General features: G+C 39.3%; 1 protein-coding gene across 7 annotated transcripts; it reads left to right on the top strand.

Annotated features, from left to right (window-relative positions):
• Positions 1–56: 56 nt before the first annotated feature.
• On the top strand, positions 57–23,716 carry MAPK9 (mitogen-activated protein kinase 9). Of its 7 annotated transcripts, XM_042881482.1 has the most exons (13): positions 454–606; positions 3,809–3,846; positions 4,033–4,207; positions 8,220–8,349; positions 9,490–9,548; positions 9,906–10,044; positions 11,587–11,752; positions 13,039–13,110; positions 16,687–16,869; positions 17,835–17,959; positions 18,461–18,524; positions 19,012–19,083; positions 19,699–23,716. In XM_042881482.1, exons 3-13 carry the CDS (start codon positions 4,086–4,088, stop codon positions 19,839–19,841), a joined length of 1,275 nt encoding a protein of 424 aa, XP_042737416.1. In that variant the 5' UTR covers positions 454–606; positions 3,809–3,846; positions 4,033–4,085; the 3' UTR covers positions 19,842–23,716. The 7 variants fall into 7 exon arrangements, with proteins under 7 accessions (XP_042737414.1, XP_042737416.1, XP_042737418.1 ...); XM_042881480.1 differs by lacking the exons at positions 454–606; positions 3,809–3,846 and adding an exon at positions 57–123; XM_042881484.1 differs by lacking the exon at positions 3,809–3,846 and having other exon boundaries at positions 19,771–23,716.
• Positions 23,717–24,778: the final 1,062 nt, after the last annotated feature.

Below are 24,778 nucleotides of genomic sequence, written 5' to 3'. Positions count from 1 at the left end.
GGGAGGCCATTGTGGCTGGGGCGGCCCTGCGCGCCGGAGGAGGTGGAGGCGGCGGCGGAGGTGGCTGCGCGGCTCGCGAGCGCCGCGCCCCGTCCCGCTGGAGCCCGACCGAGTGAAGAGACGGTGAGGGAGGCCGCGAGGAGGGCTTTGCGTACGGCGGGGCTGGAGCCGGAGTGAGCCGAGCCGAGCCCCCCGGCCCTGTGCCGAGAGGAGTCCCCGGCTCTTCCCGCGGGCCCCGCCCGCCGAGGCGCAGCCGGCCGGGGCCGGGCTTCCCCGCGCGTCGCTGCCCCGGGCCCGGCCCTCCGGAGAGGGGGAGGAGGCGGAGGGGCCGAGTCGGGGGCCCTTTCCTTCTTCTCGGCCCTGCCGTGCCCCTCGCCCTTCCCGTGCCGTACCGCCGCCCCTGCCCGGCCTCGGTGCCCCGTGCCGTCCTGGCCGCGCTCGGTGCCGGCGGGGAGCCGCGCTGTGCCGCCCCGCGACGCAAACCGCACGAGTGAAGGAATTCCGTGAGCGCGCTCGCTCGGCTCGACGGCTGCTCCGTCATTTCACGGCGGACTCATTGCACGGCAGATACACGATTGAACTTTTCCCCTCCGTCTCCCGGCCGAGGTGCGCCCAGTGTTTGCTTTCAGCGTTTGTTTGGCAGCTAAATGACGGCGGGGCTGGTGGCAGTCGGTGAGATCTGCTCGCTGATAGCTTCGGCTGGTTGAAGGCTGAGGTGCTTCTCAGAGAGCTGAGTGGATAAAGCAAGTATTGGTTAATTTGCAGAGTACGTCTGTGAAGGTGAATGTTCTGTGTGGTTTCCCTGTCGTTTCGTATGTGTGTGCACCCTGGGTTCTTTCTGTCTGCAGTGCAGTTTAGCCTGAAGTTAGTTTCTTGATGTTCACTGTGATAACATTTCTGTATCCAAAACAGCACAGGGAACGTTCCCAGCTGTTCCAACCTGTTTGCTTCAGAAGCTTTTGACGTGGAAAATATCCAGAGAATGGATCTGGTTAATACTAAGTTGCCATTTTAATAGGTGCCTTTTGCAGAGGTGACTGGTGCAGTATGTACTTACACTGTAATGCAGTTGCTTTCAACCCCTAAGTACTTCCCTACAGCGATTCTGTATGACAGCTAAAAGGTTTATTGGAGGTGGATTTGGTGTGTCTGTTTTCCTTTTTTTTCAAATTATTTTACTTTGCATGAACTGAGGCTGAAAACCACTTCTGTAAGCACTTGTGATCTCTTTGCATAGAGTAAAATCAGCTTTATGCTTTTTAATTTTTCCAGTTCTACAAGCACCTTCTTGAAACACAGAAACCTGCACTCAATTTATCCGCGTCTCATACATGCTCAAAAATAGAAAACTATCTTGAAGCACTGATTGAGTGCCCTTATCAATATGCAGAAGTATGTTTGCTGACTGTCCCATGAATGAATGACTTCCACATTTGGCATTGCTCCTGTTTGCTGCAGCTAGGAAGCCATGAATGAAAATGTGTATTTCTGAAATGGAAGTAATGCCAACTTCCAAGAGATTCCTGTATGGGAGATGTGTGGGATATGTTGTGTACCTGCGAGGAGTGATGAATCAGATTGCCTCAGGTAGCAGAGTAGCAGCTCAGGTTTAAGAAACTTACCTGTCAGATGCACTTTTCCCTCTTGAGTGATGGGCAACCTTCTTATTCAGCGGGCTTAGCCTCAAAATAGTCTCAGAGCCTTAAATTATGTCAATACTTACAGTCTCATGGCATTTAGCTTTACATTAGTGTGTATACCTGAAATAACCTAACTCCTGCCTAGGGCTCAGGGTAGGCTGTTGCCCAGCACAGTGAGCTCCAGAGGATGTCTGAATGCATAGAGCTTGTGTGTTGTGATTCACAAATCCCTCTTTGGGTCTTGTGTAAAGAGCTTATCCTGGTCTTTAAACTGTTTTCAAATAATGACTTTGTACAGACGAGATTTCTTAAAGTGAGGTTTCTTTGGTTCAGGATCACTTCCTTTTCCTCTGCTTCTTTATCACTTACTGAACAGCAGTGATCCTCATTAACCTCTGAAGAAGTACCAGCATAGATCCCATGTAACTAACATATTTCATTTGATTTTCAGTGTAATCCACATCTACCCTTCTTCCCCTCCCCCCCCCCCCCCAAGCCCCGTTTCAGAGAGAGAATCTTGATCTTTTCCTTAGTCTTGTATTTCTAGCTGTGTCTGTCTTCCAGCATTTGGAGATGTACAGAAAACACCAGGGCTGCTCAGGGGCTGTTAATCAAAAAACGTGGTGCATCAGTGTCCATAGCTCTGGAGTGATAAAACACAGGAAGGAAGAGGGGGTTCATTCCTTACTGTCTAAATAGCTGCTGGAGGTGACCAGATTGAGTATTTACTTTGTAAAATGCTGCTTAGATTTTGAGATATTAGAAATTGAAGAGGACTCTAGATATTTCTTCAGAATGCCTTAAAGCTAACTGTTACCATTTTGACTTTAGTCTCCATTAGCATTTGCAGCTTTACATCTTTTTTCCTTGCATGTTTGCTGTGTTCCTGTGCCCAGGCCATGGAGAAGACACTGATCCATCCTGCTGCTGGCTGGAAGGGAGAGGCCCATATTCTAATTCCTGAAGCTACTAGAAACTACTTATATAGCTCTGTGCCCTTCCAGGATGTGCTTCTGGGTTGCTGTCAAGGCTCTTCTGCTTTGCATGGGCTCGCCAATGTTCTGTAGACTGGTGAAGAAGGAGAGAATAACTGCTCTTTCTTTAGCTACAAATGATGCAGTACAGCTGGGTGGTTGGGCCAGCTGCTTATAGGGAGGTGATTGCTTTCATTTCCTGTTTTGGGGAACTCTTGGCTGTGCAATTTAGTCTGGGTTGTAATGGCACTATCATGATGCATGTGAAATTAAAAAGTGGAGAGTTTCTCAGAGATCTCTTTGGTTATCACTGAGGTAATTGTTATGAGGCATGGAGGGAAGATGGGTGCCTGGGAAAGCAAGGTCTGTGCTCTCGCTACTGTAGTGATTTGGAATTGAAGAGGTGTAGTACACTACCTCAATCTCAGGTGTAATTACCTCCATCTAATTCGTTACGGACAGTTTTTAGCGTAGCACCAACATCCAGTGAGGGAGAGCCTGTAACTTCCTTAGGGAATCTTCTCTAGCACTACATCTCTTCTACCTTTGCAAAATGGGCTTTGTTTCCCCTCCTCTTCATATCTCCTAAAATGTCTAATCAGAATCTTCATAGCTCACTGCTAATCACCACATCCATTGTGTTCGTACATTATTTTATTCCTCCTTTCTTTGGACTTCTGTGCTCTTCCTCCTCTCATCTGTTTCCTGTAAGTAACCCAGTTAATGAGATGACTTTTCCTCCTAGCTCCTTGCTGCCCTCTGGACTCCGTCTTCCAGAAAGTCTAGTCCCAGCTTTAAGAGCAAGGCAGATGAGAGAGGTGAACTGCAGTGTAACTACCTGGATGGAATTGCTTTTTGCCTGCAGTTTTCTTTTGCCTTCATTAAAGGGGATGTTAACATACAAACATAATGGTCCTCAAGCACTGTAATGCATTTGGGATAAAAGTTACTGTTACAACATGGCCAGTTCTTTCAAACTTTAGTACCAACTCTCTTAATTCTTGCAGGACTTGAAGAACACTAACTGTGGCATGGGATGTCAGTGTGTATTAAAGACAGGAGGAGGGAGAGTGGGTGGTGATAGCAGGAACTCAAAGTTAGGGAAGGTCTGAGTCCTGGAGTCTCCTACAAGGGTTGCCTGAGGGTGGTGGTGTTTGTTTTCACAGTTGTTTACTTAGCTGCTTTTTGTTTTAGGGGATTGGAATGGAAATGTTTGCTTACAGCTCAGTAAGGTATGATTATTTGTTGTCTCCTCTGCAGAGGTTTTTCATTAGCAGTAGTTGTAAGTGAAGCTAAACTAATGCTTATTTAATAGTATGCTATTGAAAAATTCATATGTGTTAAAATATGCATAATCTATTTTCCATCTTGTCTGCCTTGAATTACTCAGATTGAACATTTTTCTCTTTTTCTTTAAGATCTTGAAGCCTGTACCAGGTCCTTGAGAGAGAAAACTACATGACACTACACCATGAGTGACAGTAAATCCGATAGTCAGTTTTACAGTGTTCAAGTTGCAGATTCAACATTCACTGTACTAAAACGTTACCAGCAATTGAAGCCTATAGGATCAGGGGCACAGGGCATTGTTTGGTGAGTAATAAATATTTTATTTAAACATAAAAAGCTCTACATGCATAACAAAACATGAATGTGTTCTGATAGGGGCGCCAGGATATCAAATGTTATCAAAATCAATGAATGCTTTGTCTCTTGCTACAGGTTATGATGGACAGTTACTAGAATACCTGCCTGCAGTAGTTCATGTGGGAAACTAGCTTTTGTTTTGATTTTAGGGGAAAATAATATTTGGATAACAGCATAAATGAAGAGGGTCAACAGATTTCCTTCTCATTAACCACTTTATTTTTGTTTTAGTTGTCACCTTCCCCATGTAGTTATGCTATTACAGTGTAAGGTATGGCAATGAGATGGTGAGAGATTCTGGGTTTTACTCGTTTCTTCATCATGGCCCCCTTTCTTTCCCCCCTTTTATTCCCAGTCACTCCTGTCCATTTCTAGGAGCCATCAATGCAGTGCCTTGCCATTAACTGGCAGGATGAGGCAAATCAGTGTCATTGTCACTCCATGGATTAACCAGGAAGGGATGCTGTGAGGGGTTGGGCTGGCCGTCTTCCTTGCTGTGTCACCTCAGCTATGTGTCCAGCCTCCACTGGCCCAGGACGTGAGAGTCGTTAGTCTGATCCTGAACCTTAGTCTCTTGTATGGCACCACACCTCTGGGCCAGCTAAAGGTAAACACTTTCAAATGTTTTTTAGACTGCAGCAGTCTATTCTGCACTGCTCACTGCCAGCCCTTATTTTGTTGGGCAAAACTTACTGGGTCACAGCAGCAGATCTAATCGATGCGGTTTTACAATTCCATACATGAGGAAGCAAACAGATGTACTGAGGAACTCTGTCATATCACAGTCAGAAACGCGTGATGGGTTGTTGGTGCTTTAAATCCAATCTGCAGTTTCTGTCTGCCAATAAATTCTGCAGAATAAGTGCGATGACTCATATTGCGAGCAACCCTTCTACAGCACCTGCCCGTGACTTTCTGGCTTTTTTAAGACCTTAAAAAATGTTTTATACTTAGGAAAGGAGTGCTAACAGGTGAAAAAATAAGTGAGAAGAGAACACTGTATTTCATTGTTCAGTGGGTTGAATGGGGAATGGGTGGGCGTGCTAGATCTTGGTATTAGTGTTTGGGTAAGTGTTAGCGTAGTGCACATGTGTTCTGGGTATAAATATTCTTAGTGATATGCTGGTTCTAGATTGCATGTAAGAATTTAGGTTGGTTGTAATTGCTTCTCCTTTCATTGGAAGTAGTGCCTAATGTCTAAATGAGATGAGTAAAACTAGGCATTGCTTCAAAACAGTTGGGGTCGTGCTAAGGTCAGCATCTTGGGTGGAGAAAGGGATGAAGTGATTTATTGACTTGTTTTGAGAAAACTTGATTTTTGGAACAACAGAATCAAACATTGCATAAATTTTCTTCATGTGAAACATCTGAAAACTATGTCCAAATTGAAGAAGGTGCAAAATCTAAATTTCTCTGTAAAAGTCCCTAAAATACACAGGGGAAATATGCAAAATGTAGGGGTACGTGGTGTGGAAATCTCACCATACGAAGAGTGCTGTCCTGTCATCCTTGGCTAGGAAAATCTCGGTGTCATTTGCATGTTGCATAAATGAAATACAAATGAGAACTCCAGAAAATGAAAAAGGAACTTGGTTGTTTATGTAGAGTTTATTTGGGTATTTTATACACAAAGTGTGCTTCTATATGTGACTTTTCACACTTCTTAAGTTCTAGCATACTCAAAACCTTAGAATCTATTTACAAATGAGTATCTGCTTGCACAAAATGATTTTCCTGAACTAGTTTTTGTTTCAGTCTTGATATCAGTTTTTCACTTCTTGCCCTGGATTTCCGATGTTTAATTAGTCAATCTGATTTTTCTGTCCCAACAAATTGATCCTGTCCTTCAAGATAGCAAAACTGTGATCTTACAAACTCGTGTGAGTTTTGCTTTGTCCATAATTTTCCCTATGGTTGCACTTGAAGAAACAGTCAGGAGTTTGTTGCTGTTTGCAAAGCCGTGTTTGGGCGGTAGGGAAAGAGTGAGCAAAGCAGAGCTGGTAAAGCAGGAATCCACAGCAGGAGCACATTGCGGTTCAAGGCAAAAGTCCTTTGCCTACAGAACTGAAGCATGATTTCTTGCTGTAATTTAGGTCAAGATGTTTTGTTTATAAGTCCATTGTGCACATGGTGTCTTTACTCCTAATATTAAAATACAAACTTTTAAAAGTGCTCTGAAAACCTTAATAGAACTGACTGTGATCGGATTGATGTTGCTTTTGGGTGGAAGGACAGACGTGGGGGTTCTTCACAGATACCAAATACAGATTCATTATTGAGATGCAGTGTCAGTTACTCTCATGTGGGTAAGCAAAAAAAAAAAAAGGTGGAGGTGAAGTTGTTTGTATGTGCTGGGATGGAGCCTTGACACATACCTGGTTGCTCAGATTGCTAGGGGTATCTTTCCTAAAATGTCTGTCCCACTGTTGCAGTGATCTTGCTGCTCATGGCTGGCTTGAGCAGCTGTTTATTGTGTGTAACCCTGTTGGTTACTGGTTGTTTGCTAATACCAGGGTGCTGTTAAAGCCATTAATATAAATAAAATTGTATGTAAAATGTCATTTAGATGAAATATCGGAAACACCAGAGCTTTCATATCTGGGAGAAAAACAGTTTCTCACTTGTTCCCTTCCTCCCATTTTGTGTTTTGTTTTGCATAGTTAAATTAAAAACCTTTAAATCTGAGAGTGATCATATCACTGAATAACAGCTTGTGTGTGTCACAGAACTGAATCAAAATGAAAAGTAGCAAGCCTTTAATGAAAATGGTGCAGTGATTGAAATGTGGGCACTAAACTGTGCCTCCCAGTAAATAGCATCTTGTGGGTGAACCCTGCCACATGCTGGTGGTACCTTTTCCAATAGGGAAGGCAGTGATTTGATGTTGATAAACTTCATACAGTTTGAGTATTGCTGCTGGAGATGAGCTGCACTTCTTTTAAGAGTGATGTAATAGGGTGGTTCTTCACATCTGTATGTGCTGTATGTGTCCTGATGAGGCAGGGAAGGAGCTCACAGAGTGGCAGCTTTGGAAAAGACATGAGTGAGAATTCTTTCCTACCATATGAAAGTAGCATTGAATGGAGATCATGTGGGAATCCTTATTTAAAGCCAGAGAGGTAATGGATTGGAACTCCTGTGTCATTCCTGGCATGCATTTGCAGGTATTTTGTCAAATCCCCTGTGTGTTATTAATGAAGAATATTCCAACCTTAGTCTTGTTCTGGATATACACGTAATTTAGCCTTAGATTCTTACAGTTTTTAAAGTGTTTGCACCTGTACCTTGAACTACAGAGGGAAAAAACAACTGAAAAAAGCTACAAAATTAATGCTCATTTTCATTTTTACGCTGTTGCATGGCTTCTTGCAGCGTGTAAATCTTCCATATTGATTTTTGTTTTTGCTGAAACCAGGCAATTCATTTTCTGCACTAAAATTGCTTGGAGTTGTAAGCTATCCGCACAGATGAGAGCACTGACACCTGCAGGACTGATCAGATGTTGTGACTGTTCTTTAGGAAAGATAAGCTAGTACTGCAAATGTTAAATGACTGTCAGCAGCAGTGTCCAGAAAAATTCCCAAGCGTACAGACTAAGCTGGAAATACAGGCAGCTGAAATATTACTTAAAAACATGCTTAATGGATTTTTAGATCTCTCAATTTTGAGCAAAAGTCTCAGGTCAGCAGATTTTGTCTTATTTGAGGGAAGGAAGGGCACAGGAGGCTTTTCATAAGAATGTTGGTGGCTTCTGTTCAGCCTCCCTTTTTTTTTTAAGGACTGTTTAGATTCTCTTTTAATGTGTTTTTTCTAAATGTGAAAGGAAGTTAGTGTAAGCAGCTAATTTGATATTTATTTCCTCAAGTCTTGATGTCTTTCTGTGTTCCCATCTCCCCTCTTCCCTCGCCTCTCCCTCATGCAGACTTCACTTAAGCTGTTTGTCTTTGACAACTTGCAGTGCTGCGTTCGATACGGTCCTTGGAATAAACGTTGCTGTAAAGAAGTTGAGTCGTCCTTTTCAGAATCAAACCCACGCAAAAAGAGCTTACAGAGAGCTTGTTCTTTTAAAATGTGTCAATCACAAAAATGTAAGTCTGCCTTTGTGTTTCCCTCTCTCGTTCTCTCATATCTAAGAAGCTCAAGATTTGCTTTCTTGCAAATGTTTAACCAAACTAGTGGAAAAAAATGGTGAGAGAAACTAGAAACATTTGCAATGGGTTTTACAGTTATTCCCAGTGTGAGGTTCAGCTCTTGGGTGAGCTGTTTGGAGGATGAAGTGCCAAGAGCAGGAGGCTCTTGTTGCAGTGTCACTATGGGTTTATCATCAGTATAGGCTTCAGAGATGGTTTTGCTGTGGTGCATTTGCCTTTTTACATCCAACTACAGCAAGGCCTGTTTGGCGCTGGGTTTGGTTGTGGGTTTGGCTCTTCTAGTTTCTCTCTAGTTATATTTCCTGAGTTTATGCAAGAGTTTTATTAAATATAATGTTTGACTGGTAGATTTGGAAGGTATAGTGGTGCAGCTTGAAAACTTGCCAATGTACACAACTGAAATGCAGACATGCCATACATGCATACAAAGTCATTGAGCCTTCTGAGATACTAAGCCATAATGTCAACACTTGAACGTACAAGAATATAGGATCACAGTGTGTTGCATTGTGCTGCCAACGCGAACTGGGAACAGTGCTGATTGTGAAAGTTTTGTACTGGGGTGTCAAAGCTACTAGGGCTGCTGAAATAGCTTTTGGTGAAGTCCAGAAGTAGCAGAATAAAGGCAAGGTTGTAATTAAGGATGGCAACATAGTAATGGTAGGAGTTCTTTCAGAAATAGTGTGTAACAATGTAAATTGGACGGGGTGGCATGGGGCGCCTCTGCTCTTGTTGGGCAGCGTTAGTTAAAATTTCCTGCCCAGTAGGTGATGTAAAATAAGAGATTATTGTTTATGTGGGGAGAAAAGGAATACATTTTAGGTACTGAAGAATGACAAAGGGGTGTCATTTCACTTGGAGAGAAAAAAAGTCTGTGCCCTGTTTTAGTCCCTGCAGCACGTGTGCTGCAGTTTTCAACTATATTTGGAACAACAGTTCTTCAGCGTGAGTGAGTTAAGTGAAACAAGTAATATTAAGTTGTGCTTAGTATCAGTATGTTTTTGGCTTTGAATAATAATTTCTGTAATAATTGGATTTTTATTTGAATTAAAGCTGAAGCTTCTTTTTTCTTTATAGATAATTAGTTTATTAAATGTATTTACACCGCAGAAGTCACTAGAAGAATTTCAGGATGTGTAAGTACTAGACTTTTGTTACAGTTTTCCTGACAAATATTCATCTAAGCCATAGCAGCATAGCTCTGGTGTCTTACACTCTTTATGCTGAAAGTTGAGGGTAACTGAAGTCTAAGTTTAAGTTTTAGTTAGTCTTTCTTGATGCTTCTGGAATAAATTGAGAGATAAAATTGTTTCGCTTCAAACATGAAATGGAAGTGGGAAATAGTTATTTATCTTTTATCCATGGTGATTTAATTTTGGGGTATTCATATGTTCCAGTGAGCGACCCTAATTTTGAAATTGTCTTAATGCATGATGTTTTCTTAAAATGATAAGCTTATTCTTACAGTTTATGAATGTTTTCTTATGCTTCAGATATTTGGTTATGGAGCTGATGGATGCCAACTTGTGCCAAGTTATTCATATGGAATTGGATCATGAAAGGATGTCTTATCTCCTTTACCAGATGCTATGTGGTATCAAACATCTCCACTCAGCTGGTATCATCCACAGAGTAGGTAGTATTAGATCATTACTGATATTCTTTATGAACACAGATGTTCTTATGAACCTGAGGGGTAGGCAGGGAATTGCTCTTTTGTATGTTTGTAGTTATTTTGTTCACACCATTATTAAACCTGGAGATTTTCAGATTTGAAGGTGAAGACCAACGTATTGTTAACAGATCTTAAAACAGATCGGTTCTGTGGATTTAAGTGTTGCTGAACTGATCCACTCATAAAACATGAGAAACTGTATACCTTCCAAATTACTAAAGAATGAGTCTTTCTAATTTAACATTTGACTTTTATAAGTTATGTTACCAAATGGTTGTTCAGAACTTTCAAGTCCTGAGCGTACTTCATGCAACTCTGATTCTGGTTTCCTGCAGCTGCTCTTTATATTTTCCATGACCAGCAGTCTACCTGACAGTCATGCTTGGTTTTTTTGTTCCTTTCCTGTTCTTCTTTTCTCCTATTTCCTGGACACATCTTTTAAATCTCTTTTCCGTGGTAGTTGAAAAATTCAGTCAGCTTCTAGTATAACGTGCTTTTTTTCTTCACGTTCAATCCATAAACAGAATTAAGAACCTGTGTAAATTGCAACAAACTTCTTTGCCTTGCTGAAAAAATCTACCGTTGTGTATAGTTAACATGTGTAAGACTGAAGGGAGGGGGGGAGGGCTGGAACTCCAGCTGAACTCCGCCTGACTTGTTGGCTGTGATTTGGAGCAACAGGGGAGACAAAATGTTTGCTGAGAAATTTGAACCCATTGGAGCTGACAGAGCAGGACAGAACTGATGCTGGTTGAACATGGAAAAGGGCCATTGGTGGAACCAAACGAACCAGACTGTGAATAGCTAAACAAAGGCAGGAAGTTTCTTTAAATAGGGAAGCAAAAGTGGATTGTGTTGGGTTCGTCTGGGACCAAAGCAAAAAGACCTGTCAAGACCTTGAGTGGAAACTCTGGATTAGATGAGAAGTCAAATTTTGGAAAGAAGCCAGGCTAGGAAAGGGACAGAACTTGGATAGCTCAAAGGAATATGTCTAGGGATGACTTAAAAGAGTCTGTGACTAAACACAGCTTGAGATAATGTATGTGACACCAACCTCTGTTATTAATAGATGAATATTGAAATCTGATATGCTTCACATGGCCCAGCATTATAACAAGATGAGATAACAAATTTCACTGCCAACTACTGTAAATAATTATTCAGTTATTTCAAGAGAAAAGTCTGTGTGGAAGATTAGAAAATGCAAGCAAACTGTGATTCAATACCATTCTGCAAAAGTTTGTTGCTTTCCTATTTGGATGTCCCTGTCTCTCTTAAGAAAAGGAAGTTCTGCACCTGAAAGCATAATTCATGTGGTTGAAACCACGTCAAATACTTGAACAGAGTCAAAATGTACATCTGTAATTCAAACTCTTGTGAATGTAAATGAATGTAAAACTGCTGTTGTGAGGTGCAGTGCAAGTATCTGACGTGGTTTCAACCACATGCATGATACTCAGAATGGAGAGCCTTCCTTAACTGCACTAATTTCTTGTTAGGATTTGAAACCCAGCAACATAGTAGTAAAATCAGATTGTACACTCAAAATCCTTGATTTTGGACTGGCAAGAACAGCGTGTACTAATTTTATGATGACTCCATATGTAGTAACACGATATTACAGAGCGCCAGAGGTTATCCTTGGAATGGGATATAAAGAGAATGGTAAGTTACTGGAGTAATGCTTTAAATTGTTTGTCTAAAGCATGTATCTCCAAACATAATAGCTTTAAAAGGCTGGAACAGAGCTAATTTCCCTCTGCTATGTCTATTTTTAATGCTAATCATGTTACTGGAGATTACTGAAACATAAAAAGTACAATAAGTATTTTGTGGAGAATAGGAGTTTTCTACTGTATCCATATCTCCATTTAGCATGTACTGTTTCTGCTTCCCTGCTGTCTTACCTTTTCCTTTGTTGTCCTGTTGCCATTTTCTTTAACTTACCAATCTATGAGATACCTATGCTGCATGATGTTTTAGAAAACCAACTAACCAATGATCAGTGCATAAATAATAAACCTTTTTATCACTGTGATTTTTACTGTGAAGCATATTTTAAGTCTGTCCCCTCAGTGTCTGTGATGACTTCATTAAAAATCTATTTCAGATTCTCCAATAAACCACGTAGCTTATTCTCCTAAATCTATATAAATAGCACTTAAAGAGGCTGGGTGTTGTACTATGTATATATACAGGCTTTAATATATTGAACATTCAGCCAACAAAACTGCTGGCAAGGAAACTGTCCTTGACCCACATTGCTGTTTTACTTGCTGATATTTTCTAGCTGTGAAGTAACGTTCTGCCTCCTCTGGTCTTCTAACCTAGTATATCTTCTTGGTTTTTCACTGGGGCTTGGGGATACCTTGCTGTTTATAACTTTAGCTGTGTGATACAAGGGACTTGCAGGACCTTGCTGAGCCACTGAAAAACTTACATTGGTGCACGTGGCATTTGTTCTGCTGCAAGTGCTCACGTGGATGAGAACATCTATGGAGGCAGTTCTGGATGGGACAAAAATACTTATCTGCACGGCTATAAATAAACAGTGTGAATTTACAAATAAATAATTGTGATATTTAAAAAACCTCTTTAATCTTTTGTCCTTGTTACACCTAACATATGATAGTGGATATCTGGTCTGTTGGGTGCATTATGGCAGAAATGGTCCTCCATAAAGTCCTGTTCCCAGGAAGAGATTGTATCCTTCTTCACGGTCGTTTCAGAAGTGTAATTGCTGATTATATTTTACAAAATGCTGAAAACAAAATTTAGCAAAAGTTTAATTAGTTGGCGTTGAAATGATTCAAAATTCATGTTAGCAGTTTGGTTTCCACATCGTTGTGTTGTATTGTAGATGCTAGATGTCTTCATTTTGTTTGTTTGTTTGTTTTCCTCACTTTTGTTCATGATACTTCATAATTTGATCATTTCATTTTTACTTTCAGTTGATATCTGGTCAGTTGGTTGCATCATGGGAGAATTGGTGAAAGGTTGTGTGATATTCCAAGGCACTGATCGTATCCTTCCCTAGTCATCCTTGAACCTCATTCCACTCCCAACAGAAACATACTTTGATCCGTATAAAAACGTAAAGCACCGTTTTCAATCATGTTTTAGTGGATCTACTGTTAACTATGAAATTAGTGTCATTGACCAAATTGTTGAGCTTCCTATTTTATTTTCTTAGCAGACTGTATTTATTGTAATTTGTACTGATTGAATCTGTAGAATTTGTGTTAAGAGCTTCAGCTTTTCTATCTTTAATAGAATGCTGGTAGGTTAAAGAAAAAAAGGAAAGCGTTATCTGTTTTTTCTTACTGTTGTTCTTAGTAGATAAGTGTTAGAAGCAGAACTCTACAAAGTCAGCATTCACTGTGCATGGGGGTTTTGCTTCCTATTTTGTTATTATTATTTTTTAATGTACGAGGTTTTTGAATTTCAACCCAACTTTTTTTCTCACTCATTAGGATGCTGCTGTCCAGTGAGTGCTAATTGCAAGCACACTGCATGAAATCTCTTTTTCTTACTATTATGATTTAATAGAAAAACAATGTTTTTATTTTTTATTATCATTTTATGAAAACTTTATTTTGGACTTACTTTTTCTCTGAGATGATCATTTCTTTCACTTTCTCCTCCAGTATTTTTGGCACAAGTTTGTCTTCACAGAATTGTACTTTGTTACATGATAGAAATTGTGGGAACCTTTCTGTATTAGAAATAGAAATTTTTATGCCCTCATGCCCTTAGACCTGGGAGATCTCAATAACGTATTACTGGATCAGAAAGAAGCATTTACACTTTGTGAGGTGAATAAAAATGAGCATTTAATCAAATGCATATTCTTCAAATAATTGTATGCGTTTAGAAATATTTCCTAGACAAAGAAATTAAAACAGTGGACTCATTATCAAGTTCCAGTTAGAGGAAAACTTGGATTTAAACCAATTTCATTCTTTATAAAAAATAGTCTTGCATAGGAGTAGTGTTCTAGGGCAAGATATCCCAAATTGATCAGTAAGTACATAGAATGCAGAAGATACAATTAAACCACAATTGCCCCTGAGGGCTGTAAGGCACATGAAACCAAAGGGCTGTGGTCCAAGATATAGAAATAATACGTTGTATAATATTTCTGCTTGTCAGCAAGGAAAAGCTGGCTCCACCACTTACAATACCAAGTATATGTTCCTAAAATCTTTTCATAGATATATGTTGTGTAGAGGCTACTTTTAATTTAAAGTTTCATGACACTAATCTTCAGCAGTTGATCGTTTATCAGTTAGTTGCATAAATGATTGTTAAATAAGTCTGTTTTCTACCTTTCTTCCTTTCTATATTGTTTTACCTTTTAAAGCCTTCAGACCAACCTAACACAATTCTTCATATATGTTATGTGTCTTTCACCTGCATGTCAGCATGGGCTATCTTGGTTTGTTCATGAAAAAGGAAGGAAATTTTGTCTGTATTCATTGAATATGCAAGTTACCATTTGTAGTTCACTGGAGGTCACTGAAGCTCCACCAGTCCATATTTCAAAGAGTCTCCCCCTCTATCTTTTCAAAATACATGGCTGTGCTTAGGGTTTTTCCTTCTGAGTCTTTCAGTTCCCTTTAATGTGAGGTACTGGCAGATAAGTCATGTTGTTGACTTTTGCAGTTATCGGTCTGGAATAATTGCAATGGTCATTTTCTTCTAGCTGCAGCCTCAAGTCTGTTTTGACTCCATGGGTTAAAGGGAATGGATGCTACTGTGCATGGCCTCAGGATTTTCCTTTTTTAAATTAAATTTTGATATGTCCTAGTGCTTTGGTACTTAGATCAGGGAGCCAAGTTCACTGTGTTGCCTAATGATGTACCTGTGGCTGTCTTCATGAGAACTGCTCTCAGATCCAGTGGTTTGTACATTGCTGTGTGGTCAGCAGGGATTTCTTGGAGAGTTGCAGCAGAGCCCTGCTTGGGCTGAAGTGCTCCACACCATCAGGGTGGAGGAGGGGCTCCAGCTGCTCCTGGCCATAGCCCGAGCTGAGAGGCTGGCAATTGCTGTTGCACTAGAGATGAGAAACGTAGAAAAAACACTCAGCATAGATACTGGAGATGAAGTAATGGAAAACGTGGACGCACCACAGAATGTTTTCAGTGTTCTTCTACCCAAGAGGTGAAGGAAACTGCCTGCCTGCCTGAGCATAGTCATGATTTCTTGGGAAAAGTCATGCTTTATTATTCATTGATTATAATACGGACTCTGTTTTCAACATTTTCTTGCAGAGTCTCACAAAGCAGACAGACACTCTGCTATGGACTCAAGGTCCTGGGTTACTTTTGACCTCAGGGTCAGTAGTTGAACAGAAAGAGTAATTTTGTCTGCAGACTGCAAGGTTATTCAGAGGGACACTGCATGCTTTGCATCAGCATTAAGATTTTCTTCTGATAGGGGTTCTGGTAATGGGCATCACTTATTTCATATCCAACCTATGTTGGGGGAAATATTGTTGTTTCAATTTTTTCCCCACATTCTTATTACTGAAGTGTAGTAGGTCCCTCACCCCCAAACCACCACAGAATGCCCTTGAATTTGGCTAGCTGGTGTTCTGCGCTGCTGCCGCTCAAATCAGCAACCTTTTCTTGAATCTGGATTGGTGGAGTTCTTGCACAAATTACTTTTCCAACAAAATTTCCTGGCGTGTGTCAAAACTTGCTTTGTATGTGCTCTGTTTTAGCATGAGAGTTAATAATACTGACTTCTTACTTCTTATTTTTATATTGTCTTTCCATCGGAATGTGTTAAATAAGCAGATACCATTTTTAATCTTTGCATCAGAAGTCTAAAGCTTTAGTGGGAATTATATTTCTGGATGTGTTTTTGGCATGCTAACACAACTAAGTGCTTCTTAAATGATAGTGTTTTTTAATTATAATTCAAAGTGCAGTAAATGTGTCTTGTTAAGAAATTGGTATGAGAAAAATCAGTAGTTTGAAATAAAAGATTCTGAGTTCAGATTCGTTTGCAAGGTTTGTGGTTAGATTGCTAGAGCTGCCCATCCCTTTCATCAGGAAAAATGCAAAGTGTTGATCTGAGTAAACTTACTGTATTAGGATTGTTGATACTGTAGAAGGATGTGGAAGAAATACCACGTTTTATCTATTCTTTCATGTATTTTTCCCTGCCATCAAAAATCTTCCACATGGTACTGTTAGGTGTAGGGCAGATGATATACCAGCAGCCTTTCTTTTTCTTTCTTTTCTGTCCCTGTAGTTGTTATGTTATGGGCATAATTACAGAATGAAGCTTTGTTTTGACTCTTCATAAGTCATGTTTTTAAAACTGGCCAGTAGGTACAAATTCACTGAAGATATTGAAGCCTAATGAGTTGTGCAGCATTTCTTGTCTGTCCCTATCTTACAAAACTGACATTTTAGATTTTTGCCAGGGTAGCCTTTTGCATGGCAGTTCTGGAATGTTGTTGATGTCAGATTGAAGTTCTTGTTTTATTATTAGTTCAGGTTTTCAGCTTTTCAGATTTCTGTAAGCAATGTTTTTGTGTAGCACAGACTTCAAATTCTGCAGCTGATTTTCCTAAAGATATGGTGCAGATATTGATCAATGGAATAAAGTAATTGAACAACTAGGAACGCCTTCAGCAGAATTCATGAAGAAACTACAGCCTACAGTGAGGAATTATGTAGAAAACAGGCCAAAATATCCAGGTATTAAATTTGAAGAGCTCTTTCCAGACTGGATATTTCCATCAGAATCAGACCGTGACAAGTTAAAAAGTAAGACAGATTTTTTTCTTCTTCTGAAGGTGTTAATTTAAAATGTTTGTAATACGTTTAATTAAAAAAAAAAAAAACAGCCAACAACAACTAATATAAAATATCTGTATTGCAATAGGTGTTGACTTAAGTTCCATACCTGTTGTTTTTTCCATGTATGACAGATTCTGATTTTTCAGTATTAGTTGAGAAATACAAAGATATTTCACTGTTCTGTTTAGATCGCTTCATTCGAACGTGTTGAATGATGTTTGTGGCTGAAACATTTCAGAAAGTAGTACTCATTAAAGTTATTTGTATTTTTCTGGTTCATATGGGAATGTAATTCATATCAGCTATACCTGCGCTTTAGATAAATGACCAAAAAAGTTGAAAAAATCTATGAACAGATATAAGGTTTTATACAAAATAGGCTACACCAAGTTATTTTATTATGCTACATTTGTAGTTGAGACAAAAAAACTATCAGTCAGATGGCACTGCGACGAGTAGACATTTACTGTGCACTTAAAAATGTGGTTTATGAGCAGTAGTTGATGACAAACTGTGACCTACGCAGCAGCACAACTGTTCAAAATGGAGATTGGTTGATGTCAGCTGCAGGGTTTGTGTTTTGGATTACAGTAAAATAACATTGACATTAGAGGATTGTGACCTCCTTTTGAAGGAAATCTGCAGCGGCGTAGGAAAGCTGCCATCTCTGTGCCTGTCCTGGCAGTGCAGCCTAATGCTGCTGGGTATTGAGCAAGATGTGGAGCTCCACTCCTACACTGCTGATTGAAAAACGGTGCTCAGTGAGACCTATTTAACTCCATGGGATTAGAAGTTAAATATTCGCATGTCACTAACAAATGGAACTTGTTGGGAGGCATAGAAGCTTAGCAGATCTGTTTGTGTATGCTTTGTCAGATGTTTAAAATCTACAGCTCCTTACACGTATGTTCTTTTTCATTTTTACTTTCTAGCCAGTCAAGCTAGAGATTTATTATCAAAAATGCTTGTAGTAGATCCAGACAAGAGAATTTCCGTAGATGAGGCCTTACGTCATCCCTATATTACTGTCTGGTATGATCCAGCTGAAGCAGAAGCTGTAAGTTTGCATTTAAAATACATGTTAAGGTACCAGTTTGATAATTTAAAAGGACAGCTTTAGTTTGGATCCAAGTGCATGCCTTGAGTTGAGTTTTTTGCTTAGTGAGAGATGCACGTAAGCATTCAGGTTAATGTTCAAAGTGGTACCACCTGAAGAGCTGTTGGTGAAATGGAATTGATGCAGTTTTGAAAGTGGTTGTAGAAAGGAAGGTAGCTCCCTTTGTGGAAAGTGTTGCCTGCAGGGTGATAATCTGCTGTATTTTGGGTAGTGGGCTTCATCTGAGGCCCTGCCAAACCTTGGAAAAGTTCATTTTTAGCTGATGCTTTTAAACAGCATATCAGTGGGTGGTAGAACCTAAATTCTGTAGATGTAAAATGAATGTAAAATTAGAGATGTAGGGAATAGACTGCCAGAGGAAGGTAACAATTGGCTAAGAAAATCATTTTGAGTTTTGCCTGCAGTGTAATACGTAACATGTAGACTTACTTTTCTTTGTAGCCTCCACCTCAAATTTATGATGCACAGCTGGAAGAGAGAGAACATGCAATTGAAGAATGGAAAGGTAAGAAGGGAGCATGAGCAATGACATTCATTGTAACAACTTGTACTGTGAGCTGTGCGTTCTTGTTGTGCTTGTGCTGGATTGTGTAACTGACTGGAGCATGTTCAAAATGTGCAGTACTGCTTATGGTAATACGAAAATAAATTGATTATGGAAAAATATTCTGTTTGGAATAAATATGTGTGTGTGTACGTATGCTCTGCAGTAGTAAATCCTTTCCTCTAGAAGAGTTGAGGGTGAGCCATCTTGCATGTACCATATCACAGTGAACCAAAGCAAAATAATGGATCTTTGTTACATTTAGAAGTCTGTGATATTTTAATTCAGGTGCTGTTCTGAAGTCTAGTTCTGAGCCATATAGTGGTACTTACAGACTGACCTGTAGCTATTTAATTGTACCTTTATGCATTTGTAAATAGTACTTAAATCCCTTGTGATCTTAACAGTGTTTTTTCTGTCTTTTCTACTATTCCTCCTACCTTATAAGAATTAATATACAAAGAGGTAATGGATTGGGAAGAAAGAAGCAAGAATGGTGTGGTAAAAGATCAGCCCTCAGGTTAGTCATCGTTTCAGTAGTTCTTCTATAATGTTGTGCTGCATAGAGTGATCTGTTGGACTAGAGGAATGAAAAAAATCCTACTTAATACAGGTAGGCAAAAGTTCTGTTGTTACAGACAAAGATTCTGATCTGTGGGCAGTAATTTTTCATTGTTGTGAAATGAGTTGTATGAAAGCAAGTTGTAAGTCCTGGAAATCCAACGCACTGAAGGCTCCCTCGTAAGCTGAAATAATTGATGCTACTTTACATCAGCTGTTGTGCACATGTATGTTATGCTGAATGCTTTCTCTTGGCTTTGAATGAATGTGTACCTTTCAAGCACATTCAGACATCTTTAGAGCTTTTTATTTTAAGAGAGCTAATAGTATGAAGTATTTTTGCCTGCTGTTGAATCTTGATGTTTGCTGCTGTTCTCTTGGTTCAGTAATTGGAATGTTGTGCTGCAGGTTTTAAGTGTTAGGAAACTTAGTGCTTGCATTTCTACTGTTTAATGGTTTGTTTTCGAAGAGTTTCTCTGAGGTAAACGATGTGCTCAAACCTAGAAGTGTGGTTATTTGTGCTTGCGGTATTGTCTTGCCTCAGATTTTATTATGTTTGGTTTACTTAGCACAGATGCAGCAGTGAATAGCAACACCAGTCCTTCCCAGTCATCATCTATCAATGACATTTCATCCATGTCAACAGAGCAAACATTGGCTTCAGATACAGACAGCAGCCTCGATGCCTTGACAGGACCCCTCGAAGGATGCCGATGATCAGCCGGGATTGCAGACTTACCTTTGGAAAAGAACTCTTGCTTCCATTGGGCCTGAATTGCTTGTAAGTTAATGGAACAAAGTAGAAAAACTCCATGTTCTGCATGTTCTGCTAAAGTAATGCCTGTTTTTATGTTTACTCAGTTGTTATGAAACTGCCTGCTTAATGTTGTAGAATGAAAGCAAATCAATGTCTAAGGAGCAAAAAAAAAAAAAAAAAAAAAAAAGTTTAGACACTATTACAGGCTTTTCTTTGTTTCAGCCTATTTCAGGTGAGCAGTTATAATAGGCTTCTAGCCAATAACTTCTCTTGAGTGAGTTCATGCATCTTCAGTCCTAACTGGCAGGCTTTGTGACATCAATGGTTGTTTACATTTTAGTACAGTATTGCTCACTTGTAGGTTTTTTGAATGTACAGTGTCTATGAAGTTTGTTTTAATGTGTGACTATGGCAGCGTGCATTATTTAACGACTGGAGTGTTGTGTGTAAGTGTTAACTCGCATGTTGAACACTCTCAGTACTGTGTTTAAGGGCAGTTACTTTTCCATATAGCACTTTTTTGAGCCCTTTCTGTCTTCGCTTCCCAACGGTTCTATCTTCTTGTAGAAGAGAAAAACACAGTGTTCAAAGAGTATAGCCATACCTTCATATTTCATCAACAAATATATCTGACTCTTTTCTAGTTATTTAAACGTGGATGGAAGATACAGTGGCTTAGTTCAATTTTAAGGAAGGATGGGTGACATTTGTGAGACTGTGCCTGTTTAAAGGAGGGCAGAGTGCTAAATTGTTTTGTATTTTTTTTAGCTCGTGATACTGATCCTTTAACTGAAACAGAAAAGGAAATTACATATGTGATGCTCTTCATTCAGTAACAGGTGAATCGGAGAGACTTGCAGTCTAAGTGGCCTGAAAAAGAGCTGCATAAATGTTTTCCATTTTTTTAAATGGGTCCATTCTATCTAGTGAGTAATTAAAAAAATAAAGATACAGTAGCTTTGAGTCATTTGTCAATTAATTATTTACTGAACAGAACTTAGCTGTAGTTCCAAATTGAGAAATCCTCTCTATTTTTACTGGGAGAGGAAATCATAATGTATTGAATATGTACATTTTCTAAATACAGTGTCAGAGGAGAGGAGATTATTTCTGTTTCGACACACACTTCTCAATGCAGTTTTCAGGACTGTATAACACAGGCACCATTCTTAGAAAATGTTTGTGATAGAGTAGGGCTTAAATTACCAGGTACTGCACACCTGAATGTGTGCACATCCCTTCAGAGCAGTTGTGTGAAGTTCTGCTAAAGGATTTTGTGTGTGTGTGAGTGTTTGAGATAAACTGTATGACTGTGACAGTAACAGAGATGTGCAAGACAAGGTAAAACACCACTTTCTTAAAGGCACTGTATTCAGCTGATGATCCAGCTACTGCTGACCTGAATATATACAGAGAACTTACAAATGTGCTGGCATAGCTAGCTGCTGCATTATGGAGATGTTTAGTACACTCTTGTAGAAGAGAACTGACCCTTCTTTCTGACCTTAGGATTTGAAAGCAGCAGTTTTTTCTAATGCAAACATTGCTTTCATGTTACAAATTGTACCTGTATGGTTATAAACAGCTTAATTTGGTGTAGCAAAAATACTGAGTTTGGCTGTCCCAGAAACTAAAATGCAATGCAGTGCTGTTATGTTAACTTCAGAATGTTCATCTGGAATTATGATTTTTTTTTCTAAAGAAATATGAGTTGTAGGACATTGAGGGCTTGGGTTTTTAGCTGTTTGGTTTAAAACCAGTTTATTTGGATATTGATGATATATATGGAGTATTTTTAGTGCATTTTTTGTCACTGACAAAAAATATATATATATAAAATAGCTACTACTGTACAGCAATACAGTACAGGTTGCTGTTCTTTTGTATTTTTTTAATCACTGTTATATGTGTAAATTAAAATTATTAAAGACACCTATTCAAAATTACTATTAGTGATTTCAGACTAGCTGTGGTTTTGTTCCCTTCCTCTTCAGCCCATCAAAAGATGCAACCACTATGGAATAGGACTAAAAACAAGCAAAAAAACCCCAAAATAACAGAGAAGCTAATAGTTGAATCTCAGAAGTTAGCTATGCTTTACTGATTGTTCCTAGCAATGTTTTCAGAAGTGACCAGTGGCATAATGGTGTTAAGCCAGTAGTTTTTTATAAAGGGATGGCTTTCCTGACAATACAAGCTTAGCATTCTCTTCAAAAACAGCATCCTGTGAACAATCTCATACTGGTCATCTGTAGTCTCTGCCTTCCTTTTTTAGAAGGCTGTCTGAAGTCTTTGAGGAGTGGTAGAATGCAGCATTTTATACATTTCATGTTACACTTGATGAAAAAGCTTTTTTGTTTATATGAACATGAGGGACAAAGATCTCCAGCAGTTTATTAATCTCCTGCTCTAACAACTGCAGAGCAAATCTGTCCCATTTACCTGCCTAGTAACTGACTGTGTCTCTTCCTGTTTTACACCAGAGCCCTCTGTAAAGTCACCTCCGTGCATTTTGATATTCTTGATTCACTATGGCAGTAATCTTCTGGAGTTTATTATTCAAGATTTATTTTTATCATTTTCAACTGAAGTTGCACTGTAATACATTCATCGTTTTAACCTTTACTGTTTCAGAAGGTTTAATGCTGCAAAGATTTTTCGTGTCATTTAGATACCAGATGGCCTCCAGGTCTCTTCCAACCCAAATTACTCTGTGATTCAAGTGGTTTTCTTATGTTGTTTTTTGGTTTTGAACACAGAACAGCCCTGTCTGCATGATGTGAACTGATATCTGACCTTCTCCTGGTATATACTGTTATCTCACATGTTTTGAGCAAAAAAAGCCCTGAGATTGAGCTTCTTTGTGAATCTTCCTGTAAGAAAAGCTATTCCATACCTCATGTTCTTAATGGCTTCTCGCTGTTGCACACTTTGAAGTTTCTAAATTCTACCAAAACATCATTGCCTATGGAGTATGCATGAGATGAAAAGTAGGATTGTGGATTTCCAGAATAACTGAAAACAAACTGCTAAGAGCCCAAATAAACATCCAGTTCTCAGAGAAAGCAGATAAGCAGATTATATTCAGCAAAGCACATGCAGAATAGATGCATGCTGAAGTTCCCATGCTGTTCCAGTGTGCACATAGAGACTGCATATGCACTGCATGCAGGCTTTACGTTGGTTGTATTCCTGGCTGCAGGTTAAGTTTGGTGCAACATCTGTGTAATGGTTATGGATGCTGTGAGATCCCATCACTGTGGAAAGCAAAATGCACATGTAACTTCACAGGGGTTTGAAAGTATAGAGAGTTTGGTGTGCAATATAATCACTTTTATTCCTAATACTAAAATCATGTATGTAAAGTGATGCAATTGACCATTTTTTTGCACTTTGGCATTTATAAATATTTATATGTATTTAAAGATTAAGAATGTGTGTATACATATGCATATATATAATAGAAACCTGCTCAGTTTTGTGAACACAAATGTTACCTTTCTGTATGAGTATGGGAGGCTTTGTTTAGTGTTAACACTACTGCAGTGAACATAAGCAATTTATGAAGTACAACTAAAAATAAGTGATGGTCAACATAGATGCAATCTGTAATCTTAACTGCTCACCTGAAGAGGAAAAAAAAACAAAAAAAAAAAGGAAAATCTATGGCTATTAATCAGATTCTTTACCAGAAACCTTGAAAGATGTATGAACACTGAGTAGCTGACTGGCATTGCAGAAATGGAGTATGTTTTAAAGGTTTATCTGCGCTCATATCGTTTTTCCTCAAAAAGAAAAAACCCCAAAAACCCTTGGAAGGAGAACCCTGGCGTTTTGAAAGTACGCTTTGAGGAAATGGTATGGTATGACAAATTGTGTTTATTTGAATTGAAAATGCCAAAAACACAAGAAGCAAATGTTAAAATGAGGGCTTTGTCTGCACAGAGCATACACAACAAGCAAGTCCAACTAGAACCAGTGTTTGCAAACAGCTTTTGGGGCTTTGTGTTCTTTCCTGCAAGGCTTTGTGTCGTCAAAATAATGAAAACAAAACTCAACATAAACTCATAATTAACTAATTTGTTGGTAAGTTTCAAAACCTGTTCAGGACCAGAGGGCTTTTATCTCTTTAAGTCCTAACAGAGTATATATATGTTTATTCAAAATTAAGTGGGAGGGGGAAAAAAAAAACGTAATACCACATTTTTTATTTTTCTGACCTAAAGCAAGTACCTCAATTGCTAAATTGCAGTGCTGGATTGGTTTCTGTTTGGCTTAAAATTACCATTTGACAAATGAAGTAAGATTTGGACGTTCAGAATAAAAGTGAGCCGCTGAGCCTTCCAGCAGGGAGTGCTGCTTTGGGCAGCAGTGCAGTCCCCTCAGTCAGTGTGTGCTGGAATTGAGCTGTTGATGTGCAGACAAATCTTTCCTGAGCACAGTGCTGGTTCTGAACACGGGCTTGGTTTTGTGTGGAGCGTTTCATTTGAAATGTGACTCTTGAAATGGCAGTACTGGAGTGCAGGGGTAACTGCTGACCAGCCTTTGTCTGTGTGTTCTACGTATGTCACCTGGATTCTATCAGGGCTTGATGCTAAACTTAGTGATGCTGTATGCTGGGAGCCAAATTCTTTCCTGGGATGTGTGCTGTGTAATTCCTGCTCAAAACTGGTTTTGCTCCGGGGATATGTGCACCCAGATGCAGAATTTGGACTGAAGTTCCTATAGGTGAATCCAATAACTTTGCTTTGCCACTGCGTCTTCAATTTTTTTTTTTTTTAACATGTTCAAAGTATGACAGGAAAAAAAAGCATTCTGGCTCATTCTCTTACGTGTATCTTAGATTGTCTATTACATGAGTAATAGTGGTGTCTTAAAGCTTATTACACAGCTTACC

Source organism: Lagopus leucura, unplaced genomic scaffold (assembly GCF_019238085.1).
Source record: "Lagopus leucura isolate 7727_CA_CO unplaced genomic scaffold, USGS_WTPT01 Super-Scaffold_100030, whole genome shotgun sequence".
Lineage (NCBI taxonomy): Eukaryota > Metazoa > Chordata > Aves > Galliformes > Phasianidae > Lagopus > Lagopus leucura.
The sequence above is the reverse complement of the archived record's forward strand: the minus strand, read 5'-3'. Positions and strand labels throughout refer to the sequence as shown.

What these genes read in the sequence shown, in the direction of transcription:
- MAPK9 (XM_042881480.1), top strand. Translation starts at nt 4,086, where the DNA reads ATGAGTGACAGTAAATCCGATAGTCAGTTTTACAGTGTTCAAGTTGCA. An exon ending in AATGGGATATAAAGAGAATG is followed by an intron (nt 11,753 to 13,038) that starts GTAAGTTACTGG and finishes TTTTACTTTCAG; the next exon opens with TTGATATCTGGTCAGTTGGT. An exon ending in TGCAATTGAAGAATGGAAAG is followed by an intron (nt 18,525 to 19,011) that starts GTAAGAAGGGAG and finishes CTACCTTATAAG; the next exon opens with AATTAATATACAAAGAGGTA.